A 13245-nucleotide genomic window follows, 5' to 3' on the forward strand; every position below is an offset into this window, starting at 1 on the left:
CTCTTCAAGATGGCCACCTCTTCCTGTGACACCTCTTCAAGATGGCCACTCTTCCTGTGACACCTCTTCAAGATGGCACCTCTTCCTGTGGCACCTCTTCAAGATGGCCACCTCTTCCTGTGACACCTCTTCAAGATGGCCACTCTTCCTTTTACACCTCTTCAAGATGGCCACTCTTCCTGTGGCACCTCTTCAAAGGGCGCTGCGTACTTCAGAGTGTCTGCAGCCGCAGCTAGCGTGTGTTCTATGGTGGTTTTGGATCCTCCTAGTTTCAGGAGCTCTCTACAAATAGTTTATCTGGCCTGAGACATGAAACGTGAACACAGCACCGTCCACAAAACAGTCTAAAGTAGAACATGTATGTGGTTCTTGGCGGCAAACAAGGAAAAGACAGAGGCGTGACGCTTGGATCCCACTCTGCAGGTGTTTTATATGATCATGTGACCTTCATAAATTAGAGCAAGTACAGTAGAAAAGTACTAAAGGCACTGTCAGAAGCATGGATCATGTGGAGGACTCACCCTGTCTGCCGCTTCATTTAGTTCGGATTTTAATTTGAAAACTTCCCCCCCCACAAAAAACACACATTTATATTCCAGAAAATGATAAATACATTATTAATAAATTGGTCTCAACACCAGCATCCGATTGTAAAAATGAAAATAGAAAATAAAAATTTCATCTAAATTATCTGTACATGTTTCCTGTATTGACCTTTGTACACAGTGCCCCCTAGTGGTGGTTCTACAGTGTCACTGCAGCTCCTGAGAAAAAGTCCAAGCCTCCTGCGCGGAGGCACCACGGGCGCTCCTCAGAGTCCGCCTCCCGTGAAGGAGAAGAGGAAGTCCACGTGACCTCACGCCTCCGAGTACGAGCTCTGCACGCTCACTTTGTCCTTCTTCAGCTTGACGCCGTCCACCAGTTCAAAGTTGTAGTTCTCCAGGGCGGACAAGTTCCTCTCCGACATGGCGCCGTGCGAGCAGGCGCAGTACAGGACCACGCCACAGATGGCGCCCAGGAAGACGCCCAGGGCGGACATGGCGATGATGGTGATGAGGATGGGGTCCAAGGTCTTCAGCATGTTGCCCGCCCCGCTGATCTGGTTGGTCTCCACCAAGTCCGGGTACTCGGTGATCTCCTCCACTGGAACAAAGTGGGGGAGGAACATCACAACTAAACTCATCGTGGTATCATTACAGTGGATGTCAGGTGTAGGTCTTGTACTTGGTATCATTACAGTGGTGGTCAGGTGTAGGTCTTGTACTTGGTATCATTACGGTGGATGTCAGGTGTAGGTCTTGTACTTGGTATCATTACAGTGGATGTCAGGTGTAGGTCTTGTACTTGGTATCATTACAGTGGATGTCAGGTGTAGGTCTTGTACTTGGTATCATTACAGTGGATGTCAGGTGTAGGTCTTGTACTTGGTAACATTACAGTGGATGTCAGGTGTAGGTCTTGTACTTGGTATCATTACAGTGGATGTCAGGTGTAGGTCTTGTACTTGGTATCATTACAGTGGATGTCAGGTGTAGGTCTTGTACTTGGTATCATTACAGTGGATGTCAGGTGTAGGTCTTGTACTTGGTATCATTACAGTGGATGTCAGGTGTAGGTCTTGTACTTGGTATCATTACAGTGGATGTCAGGTGTAGGTCTTGTACTTGGTATCATTACAGTGGATGTCAGGTGTAGGTCTTGTACTTGGTATCATTACAGTGGATGTCAGGTGTAGGACTTGTACTTGGTATCATTACAGTGGATGTCAGGTGTAGGTCTTGTACTTGGTATCATTACAGTGGATGTCAGGTGTAGGTCTTGTACTTGGTATCATTACGGTGGATGCCGGGTGTAGGTCTTGTACGTGGTATCATTACAGTGGATGTCAGGTGTAGGTCTTGTACGTGGTATCATTACAGTGGATGTCAGGTGTAGGTCTTGTACTTGGTATCATTACAGTGGATGTCAGGTGTAGGTCTTGTACTTGGTATCATTATAGTGGATGTCAGGTGTAGGTCTTGTACTTGGTATCATTACAGTGGATGTCAGGTGTAGGTCTTGTACTTGGTATCATTATAGTGGATGTCAGGTGTAGGTCTTGTACTTGGTATCATTACAGTGGATGTCAGGTGTAGGTCTTGTACTTGGTATCATTACAGTGGATGTCAGGTGTAGGTCTTGTACTTGGTATCATTGCAGTGGATGTCAGGTGTAGGTCTTGTACTTGGTATCATTACAGTGGATGTCAGGTGTAGGTCTTGTACTTGGTATCATTACAGTGGATGTCAGGTGTAGGTCTTGTACTTGGTATCATTACAGTGGATGTCAGGTGTAGGTCTTGTACTTGGTATCATTGCAGTGGATGTCAGGTGTAGGTCTTGTACTTGGTATCATTACAGTGGATGTCAGGTGTAGGTCTTGTACTTGGTATCATTACAGTGGATGCCGGATGTAGGTCTTGTACTTGGTATCATTACAGTGGATGTCAGGTGTAGGTCTTGTACTTGGTATCATTACAGTGGATGTCAGGTGTAGGTCTTGTACTTGGTATCATTACAGTGGATGCCGGATGTAGGTGTTGTACTTGGTATCATTACAGTGGATGTCAGGTGTAGGTCTTGTACTTGGTATCATTACAGTGGATGCCGGATGTAGGTCTTGTACTTGGTATCATTACAGTGGATGTCAGGTGTAGGTCTTGTACTTGGTATCATTACAGTGGATGTCAGGTGTAGGTCTTGTACTTGGTATCATTACAGTGGATGTCAGGTGTAGGTCTTGTACTTGGTATCATTACAGTGGATGTCAGGTGTAGGTCTTGTACTTGGTATCATTACAGTGGATGTCGGGTGTAGGTCTTGTACTTGGTATCATTACAGTGGATGTCAGGTGTAGGTCTTGTACTTGGTATCATTACAGTGGATGTCAGGTGTAGGTCTTGTACTTGGTATCATTACAGTGGATGTCAGGTGTAGGTCTTGTACTTGGTATCATTACAGTGGATGTCAGGTGTAGGTCTTGTACTCGGTATCATTACAGTGGATGTCGGGTGTAGGTCTTGTACTTGGTATCATCCCAGTGGATGTCAGGTGTAGATCCACCCATGGCGTTTGTTTACATTGTGACGCCGGTGAGCTATTGTATCCTCCTACGGTGTGTAGTGAAGCATGTTTAGCTATTCCCCGTCCTCCAGTGATAACGGTACTTGTAAAAAATGTACATTATTTGTCGCCATGGAGGCCAGGATTGGTGATTTAAAAGTAGCTAAAACACTTTAGATGCAACTTTATCTTGACTTTTTACACCAAAAATGCGTCCATTCTCCCTTTTCTGTCTACACTCTGTCTGCTTGTAAGTACTCTGTGCGTGTGCGCTGCCCAACATGCTCCTCCGCTCGTATAACCAGCAATGTCACGAAAAGAAAAAGGAACCGGTATTTTTTTAGAGGCAGTATAGTACCATTTGTGACTAATTAGTACGGGTATAGCGTACAACCCTACTATGTATGCTAATAATGAAGTTTCTTCTGTACTATTTCAATACATCCTCCTTTGTTCCACCTCAAAAGTTCTACTTAATAAGAATAAAAGACTTACTGATCTCATTAAAGTTGTCCTCGGGCAGCATAGGCTCAGTGGGAACATCTGGATCTGTCCACACCGGAAACAAGGATTGATATCATTTTAGTGATCCGAACGCAGGACTGAGTTGTGTTCCGGATCTCACCTTTACAGTCCGTGGCACTGAGGCCATTGAGGACCTTGACGTCGTCCACGGCGATGTCTCCCCAGCTCTTCCTCTCCACCAAGCCTTCGATCACCACCTGGGACGGGAAGTGCATCTTTTAGGCGGCCCGTTCACAAAGCACGTCTGGGTAAACGACATTTTATCAACAACACCCGGAAACGCTTCACTGGGCCCCCGAGCTCATTTAAGACAGACTGATGCAAAGCGGAAAAGTGGGAAAGTTTTGGAGCAACATATGTTGCCATCCAAGCAACGTTATCATGGACGCCCCTGCTTATTTCAGCAAAACGATGCCAATTAGCCACGTGTGACAACAGCGTGGCTTCGTACTAAAACCTCCAAACTGGGATCCTTCACCTGGTAGGGCTTGTTGGTGCGCGGCACCAGGACGCGGCCCTGGTGTAATCATAGTAGTATCGACTAGATACGCTCCTGTACTTGGTATCATTACAGTGGATGTCAGGTGTAGGTCTTGTACTTGGTATCATTACAGTGGATGTCAGGCAAATAGTCTTGTACTTGGTGTCATTGCAGGAAGTGCATCTTTTAGGCGGCCGGTTCACAAAGCACGTCTGGGTAAACGCCATTTTATCAACAACACCCGGAAACGCTTCGCCGGGCCCCCGAGCTCATTTAAGACGGACTGATGCAAAGCGGGAAAGCGGGAAAGGGTTCTGTGGCCTGACGAGTCCACATTTCAAATTTTTTTTGGAAACTGTGAGTGCATGTTAAAACTCTACTATGCAAAGCCCAAGCCATTTATCAACAACACCCAGAAACGTCGCCGGCTTCGCTGGGCCCCGAGCTCATTTAAGATGGACTGATGCAAAGTGGAAAAGTGTTCTGTGGTCTGACGAGTCCACATTTCAAATTGTTTTTGGAAACTGTGGACGTGGTGTCCTCTGGACCAAAAAGGAAAAGAACCATCCGGACTGGTCTAGGCGTAAAGTGTAAAAGGTAGCATGTGTGATGGTATGGGGGTGTATTAGTGCCCAATACTTGGGTAACTTACACATCTGTGAAGGCACCATTAATGCTGAAAGGTACATACAGGTTTTGTTGCCATCCAAGCAACGTTATCATGGACGCCCCTGCTTATTTCAGCAAAACGATGCCAATTAGCCACGTGTGGCTTCGTACTAAAACCTCCAAACGGGGATCCTTCACCTGGTAGGGCTTGTTGGTGCGCGGCACCAGGACGCGGCCCTCCCTCCAGCGGTTGCCCTGGTGACCGTTGACGGTCCAGAGCAGGACGTCGGCGGGCCCGTCGGCCGTCTGCCGGCGCTGCTTGACGTGCAGCATGCCGATGTGCGAGCCGAACATGTGATACCAGAAGGACACGCACAGGTCCGCCTGCGGGGGGGGCGACCGGCGGGCTGACCAGCCGGGCCACCTTCGACTCCTGGAGACCCGTCGCTGAGGTGAAGATGAAGTTTCCTGAGCCGCCTGTTGGGGAGGAGCCAAAGTCCACATGTTCAATATGAATGAAGGTATCTTCATGTACAAGACCTACACATGACATCCACTGCAATGATACCAAGTACAAGACCTACACCTGACATCCACTGTAATGATACCAAGTACAAGACCTACACCTGACATCCACTGTAATGATACCAAGTACAAGACCTACACCTGACATCCACTGTAATGATACCAAGTACAAGACCTACACCTGACATCCACTGTAATGATACCAAGTACAAGACCTACACCTGACATCCACTGTAATGATACCAAGTACAAGACCTACACATGACATCCACTGTAATGATACCAAGTACAAGACCTACACCTGACATCCACTGTAATGATACCAAGTACAAGACCTACACCTGACATCCACTCTAATGATACCAAGTACAAGACCTACACATGACATCCACTGTAATGATACCAAGTACAAGACCTACACATGACATCCACTGTAATGATACCAAGTACAAGACCTACACATGACATCCACTCTAATGATACCAAGTACAAGACCTACACATGACATCCACTGTAATGATACCAAGTACAAGACCTACACCTGACATCCACTGTAATGATACCAAGTACAAGACCTACACCTGACATCCACTTTAATGATACCAAGTACAAGACCTACACCTGACATCCACTGTAATGATACCAAGTACAAGACCTACACCTGACATCCACTGTAATGATACCAAGTACAAGACCTACACATGACATCCACTGTAATGATACCAAGTACAAGACCTACACATGACATCCACTCTAATGATACCAAGTACAAGACCTACACATGACATCCACTGTAATGATACCAAGTACAAGACCTACACCTGACATCCACTGTAATGATACCAAGTACAAGACCTACACCTGACATCCACTGTAATGATACCAAGTACAAGACCTACACCTGATATCCACTGTAATGATACCAAGTACAAGACCTACACCTGACATCCACTGTAAAGATACCAAGTACAAGACCTACACCCGACATCCACTGCAATGATACCAAGTACAAGACCTACACCTGACATCCACTGTAATGATACCAAGTACAAGACCTACACCTGACATCCACTGTAATGATACCAAGTACAAGACCTACACCTGACATCCACTCTAATGATACCAAGTACAAGACCTACACTTGACATCCACTGCAATGATACCAAGTACAAGACCTACACCTGACATCCACTGTAATGATACCAAGTACAAGACCTACACCTGACATCCACTGTAATGATACCAAGTACAAGACCTACACCCGGCATCCACTGTAATGATACCAAGTACAAGACCTACACCCGACATCCACTGCAATGATACCAAGTACAAGACCTACACCTGACATCCACTGTAATGATACCAAGTACACGACCTACACCTGACATCCACCGTAATGATACCAAGTACAAGACCTACACCTGACATCCACTGTAATGATACCAAGTACAAGACCTACACCTGACATCCACCGTAATGATACCAAGTACAAGACCTACACCTGACATCCACCGTAATGATACCAAGCACAAGACCTACACCTGACATCCACTGTAATGATACAAAGTACAAGACCTACACCTGACATCCACTGCAATGATACCAAGTACAAGACCTACACCTAACATCCACTGTAATGATACCAAGTACAAGACCTACACCTGACATCCACTGTAATGATACCAAGTACAAGACCTACACCTGACATCCACTGTAATGATACAAAGTACAAGAGTGTATCTAGTTGATACTACTATGATTACATTGATATTTTTTAGCATCACAAAATATTTTTTCCTTTTTTAAAAATGCACATTATGTTTATAAACAAAACGTAATATCGTGGAAGTGGCCCACCTGTATGGTCCATGTTGGGTCCGGTGTTGAGGGTGGGTGTGCCGCTGGACTGGATCTGCCAGCGAGAGTTGGTATCCTCTGAAGTCCACCTGCAGAAGGATGGATCGTTGGCCCAGCCGAAATCACACCCAAACCACGTCAAATCTGCAAAAGGAAAGATGGATGTGATCACCGACTGGCCCCGGTTATAAAACCTTCATTCTAGCCTGACTTAGCCATTCCTTTACCACTTTTGAGGTGTGTTCCGGGTCATTGTTCTGTTGGAACACCCAACTGCACCCAAGACCCAACCTGGGGGTTTTAGCTTGTCCTGAAATATTTGGAGCTAATCCTCCTTTGTCATTGTCCCATTTAAAGCAGCAGTTCCATTGGCAGCAAAACAGGCCCAGAGCATAATACTACCACCACCATGCTTGACGGTAGGCATGGTGTTCCTGGGATTAAAGGCCTCACCTTTTCTCCTCCAAACATATTGCTGGGTGTTGTGGCCAAACTGCTCACTTTTTGTGTCATCTGACATCACATGGACTAATAGAAGATCTTCTGGAGGAAAGTTCTGTGGTCACATGAAACAACAATGGAGCTGTTTGGCCACAAATGTTCCACCTGACAAATGTTCCACCAGACAAATGTTCCATCAAACAAATGTTCCACCTAACAAAATGCTCTACCTAAAATAATGTTCCACCTAACAAAATGTTCCACCTAACAAATGTTCCACCTAACAAAATGTTCCACCTAACAAATGTTCCACCTAACAAAATGTTCCACCTAACAAATGTTCCACCTAACAAAATGTTCCACCTAACAAATGTTCCACCTAACAAAATGTTCCACCTAACAAATGTTCCACCTAACAAAATGTTCTACCTAAAATAATGTTCCACCTAACAAAATGTTCCATCAAACAAATGTTCCACCTAACAAAATGTTCTACCTAAAATAATGTTCCACCTAACAAAATGTTCCACCTAACAAATGTTCCACCTAACAAAATGTTCCACCTAACAAATGTTCCACCTAACAAAATGTTCCACCTAACAAATGTTCCACCAAACAAATGTTCCACCTAACAAATGTTCCACCTGACAAATATTCCACCAGACAAATGTTCCATCAAACAAATGTTCCACCTAACAAATGTTACACCTAACAAAATGTTCCACATAACAAATGTTCCACCTAACAAATGCTCCATCAAACAAATGTTCCACCTAACAAAATGTTCTACCTAAAAAATGTTCCACCAAACAAATGTTCCACCTAACAAAATGTTCCACCAAATAAATGTTCCACCAAACAAATGTTCCACCAAACAAATGTTCCACCAAATAAATGTTCCACCTAAATAAATGTTCCACCAAATAAATGTTCCACCAAACAAATGTTCCACCAAATAAATGTTCCACCAAATAAATATTCCACCAAACAAATGTTCCACCAAATCAATGTTCCACCTAAATAAATGTTCCACCAATTAAAATGTTCCACCAAACAAATGTTCCACCTAACAAAATGTTCCACCAAACAAATGTTCCACCTAAAAAAATGTTCCACCTAACAAATGTTCCACCAAACAAATGTTCCACCAAACAAATGTTACACCAAACAAATGTTCCACCTAACAAAATGTTCCACCTAACAAAATGTTCCACCTAACAAATGTTCCACCAAACAAAATGTTCCACCTAACAAATGTTCCACCAAACAAATGTTCCACCTAACAAAATGTTCCACCTAACAAATGTTCCACCTAACAAATGTTCCACCAAACAAATGTTCCACCAAACAAATGTTCCACCAACCCATGTTGTATGCATGCATGTTTAAAATGAACTCCAAGTCCAGCGGGGCCCCATGGGGGCCACATAGTGCAAATGACATGTTACTTGCAGTCAGCTGGAAAAAGGTCAGATGTCCAAAAAGGCCTGCAGTGTAAAGAGTCAGCTGGAAAAAGGTCAGATGTCCAAAAAGACCTGCAGTGTAAAGCTAGTCAGTGAGGGTGCAGTGTCATGTCATCTGCTTGATCACCACCAGAGGGCAGCAGACATCTTTGCAAAAACGTGGTTTCAGGTCTGAAGACAAAAGGGGCAACTTTGCTATTACAACGTGCTGCCATGTACGCCTGCCTGGCCTGCCTTAGAGAGCAAAGAGTCTTGATGAGGAGGGACAAATGTGCTTTAGGACACGGCGTCCATTTGAAAGAGCAACTTTGTTCATCCACAGAGACTTGTGGATTTGAATGAGAGTGGGGACTTGGGCCTTATGGTAATAATACAACAATGGCATTCTCCATCAACACATGCAGCACATTGACAAAACACTCCGTAGAGGCCAGGGAAATGTGTGTGTGTGTGTGTGTGTGTGTGCGTGTGTGTGTGTGTGTGTGTGTGTGTGTGTGTGTGTGTGTGTGTGTGTGTGTGTGTGTGTGTGTGTGTGTGTGTGTGTGTGTGTGTGTGTGACAATCATTGCTACTTTAACTTTTTAACTTGAATTGACTGTGTGTCGGTTTTAACATATGAAATAACAAGTGTGTGTAAGAAATTGAATTGCGCCCACCTTGGCCAACATGAATTAAAATAAATAAATATGTACATAGAGACATACTGTAATAACTAGAAGTAAATAATGAAGATTAAAAACCAACTATGAGCAAAAAAATAGAAAAAAATTAAAAAATTAACTTAAAGCAGTCTTTTTTTCACATTATGTCGACTTTTTTCTCATTAAATTGGGAACAATTTCTCGTATTCTTTCTGTTTCTGTAATATTGCAATATTACAATGAAATGGCATTTGTGTCTAAATAATTGGCTTTTTTTTAAAGTTAACTCAAATTATGCAAGTGAGTAATAACCGGAATAAATCAAATGTGTGATTAATTTGATGAAGAAAAAAACAAAACACTTAATGAACATCCGACAGGTGGCTTGTAAAAAGAGCATTACCAGGAAAGGGCTATGCCAGGAGAGCACAACTTGGAAGCAATGGATGGAAACAACAATGGAAATACATACAATGGAGGAGATAAATGCCTTTATTCATTATACATTGGAAAAATGTACATCATACTGGGAAAACTGGGTCAATTATGTCACGCCCCATAAGGCTGACTTTAATTTTTCAAAATAGTGGTAGGTAGACATGGTGTTCCTGGGATTAAAGGCCTCACCTTTTCTCCTCCAAACATATTGCTGGGTGTTGTGGCCAAACTGCTCACTTTTAGTTGCATCTGACATCACATGGACTAATAGAAGATCTTCTGGAGGAAAGTTCTGTGGTCACATGACACAACAATGGAGCTGTTTGGCCACTAATGTTCCACCTGACAAATGTTCCACCAGACAAATGTTCCACCTGACAAATGTACCACCAGACAAATGTTCCACCTGACAAATGTTCCACCTGACAAATATTCCACCTGACAAATGTTCCACCTGACAAATATTCCACCTGACAAATGTTCCACCTGACAAATGTCCCACCTGACAAATGTTCCACCAGACAAATGTTCCACCTGACAAATGTTCCACCAGACAAATGTTCCACCTGACAAATGTTCCACCTGACAAATATTCCACCTGACAAATGTCCCACCAAACAAATATTCCACCAGACAAATGTTCCACCTAACAAAATGTTCCACCTAACAAATGTTCCACCTAACAAAATGTTCCACATAACAAATGTTCCACCTAACAAATGTTCCACCTAACAAATGTTACACTTAACAAAAGTTCCACCTAACAAAATGTTCCACATAACAAATGTTCCACCAGACAAATGTTCCACCTGACAAATGTTCCACCTGACAAATATTCCACCTGACAAATGTCCCACCAAACAAATATTCCACCAGACAAATGTTCCACCTAACAAAATGTTCCACCTAACAAATGTTCCACCTAACAAAATGTTCCACATAACAAATGTTACACCTAACAAATGTTCCACCTAACAAATGTTACACTTAACAAAAGTTCCACCTAACAAAATGTTCCACATAACAAATGTTACACCAAACAAATGTTCCACCTAACAAATGTTCCACCTTACAAATGTTACACCAAACAAATGTTCCACCTAACAAATGTTACACTTAACAAAAGTTCCACCTAACAAAATGTTCCACATAACAAATGTTACACCTAACAAAATGTTCCACCTAGCAAATGTTCCGCCAAACAAATGTTCCACCTAACAAAATGTCCAACCTAACAAATGTTCCACCAAACAAATGTTCCACCAAACAATTGTTCCAACCAAACAAATGTTCCACCTAACAAATGTTCCACCTAGCAAAATGTCCCACCTAACAAATGTTCCACCTTACAAATGTTCCACAAAACAAATGTTGCACCTAACAAAATGTTCCACCTTACAAATGTTCCACAAAACAAATGCTCCATCAAACAAATGTTGCACCTAACAAAATGTTCTACCTAACAAAATGTCCAACCTAACAAATGTTCCACCAAACAAATGTTCCACCAAACAATTGTTCCAACCAAACAAATGTTCCACCTAACAAATGTTCCACCTAGCAAAATGTCCCACCTAACAAATGTTCCACCTTACAAATGTTCCACAAAACAACTGTTGCACCTAACAAAATGTTCCACCTTACAAATGTTCCACAAAACAAATGCTCCATCAAACAAATGTTGCACCTAACAAAATGTTCTACCTAACAAAATGTTCCACCTAACAAAATGTTCCATCTAACAAAATGTTCCACCTAACAACCTAACAAATGTTCCACCAAACAAATGTTCCACCTAACACAATTTTCTACCTAACAAAATGTTACACCTAACAAATGTTACACCTAAAAAATGTTCCACCTAACAAAATGTCCCACCTAACAAATGTTCCACCAAACAAATGTTCCACCAAACAATTGTTCCAACCAAACAAATGTTCCACCTAACAAAATGTCCCACCTAACAATGTTCCACCAAACAAATGTTCCACCAAACAAATGTTCCACCAAACAATTGTTCCAACCAAACAAATGTTCCGCCTAACAAAATGTCCCACCTAACAAATGTTCCACCTAACAAAGTGTCCCACCTAACAAATGTTCCACCTTACAAATGTTCCACAAAACAAATGTTGCACCTAACAAAATGTTCCACCTTACAAATGTTCCACAAAACAAATGCTCCATCAAACAAATGTTGCACCTAACAAAATGTTCTACCTAACAAAATGTCCAACCTAACAAATGTTCCACCAAACAAATGTTCCACCAAACAATTGTTCCAACCAAACAAATGTTCCACCTAACAAATGTTCCACCTAGCAAAATGTCCCACCTAACAAATGTTCCACCTTACAAATGTTCCACAAAACAAATGTTGCACCTAACAAAATGTTCCACCTTACAAATGTTCCACAAAACAAATGCTCCATCAAACAAATGTTGCACCTAACAAAATGTTCTACCTAACAAAATGTTCCACCTAACAAAATGTTCCATCTAACAAAATGTTCCACCTAACAACCTAACAAATGTTCCACCAAACAAATGTTCCACCTAACACAATTTTCTACCTAACAAAATGTTACACCTAACAAATGTTACACCTAAAAAATGTTCCACCTAACAAAATGTCCCACCTAACAAATGTTCCACCAAACAAATGTTCCACCAAACAATTGTTCCAACCAAACAAATGTTCCACCTAACAAAATGTCCCACCTAACAATGTTCCACCAAACAAATGTTCCACCAAACAAATGTTCCACCAAACAATTGTTCCAACCAAACAAATGTTCCGCCTAACAAAATGTCCCACCTAACAAATGTTCCACCTAACAAAGTGTCCCACCTAACAAATGTTCCACCTTACAAATGTTCCACAAAACAAATGCTCCATCAAACAAATGTTCCACCTAACAAAATGTTCTACCTAACAAAATGTTCCACCTAACAAAATGTTCCATCTAACAAAATGTTCCACCTAACAAAATGTCCCACCTAACAAATGTTCCACCTAACAAATGTTCCACAAAACAAATGCTCCATCAAACAAATGTTCCACCTAACAAAATGTTCTACCTAACAAAATGTTCCACCTAACAAATGTTCCACCAAACAAAATGTTCCACCTAACAAATGTTCCACCTAAAAAATGTTCCACAT

The 13245-nt window shown here is 42.3% G+C and overlaps 1 protein-coding gene across 1 annotated transcript in view; it reads right to left on the reverse strand.

Moving 5' to 3' along the window:
- Positions 1-410: 410 nt before the first annotated feature.
- The window catches only part of LOC133629693 (neuropilin-1a-like), a 180768-nt gene continuing 167933 nt past the window's right edge, over positions 411-13245 (reverse strand). Inside the window, 6 exon segments of the mRNA XM_062020593.1 lie at positions 411-1143; positions 3597-3650; positions 3727-3823; positions 4915-5109; positions 5111-5193; positions 7099-7242. Of these exon segments, the coding sequence (XP_061876577.1) occupies positions 857-1143; positions 3597-3650; positions 3727-3823; positions 4915-5109; positions 5111-5193; positions 7099-7242 (860 nt within the window). The 3' untranslated portion in view covers positions 411-856.

This window comes from Entelurus aequoreus, linkage group LG15 (assembly GCF_033978785.1).
Source record: "Entelurus aequoreus isolate RoL-2023_Sb linkage group LG15, RoL_Eaeq_v1.1, whole genome shotgun sequence".
In the NCBI taxonomy this organism is placed as follows: Eukaryota; Metazoa; Chordata; class Actinopteri; order Syngnathiformes; family Syngnathidae; genus Entelurus; species Entelurus aequoreus.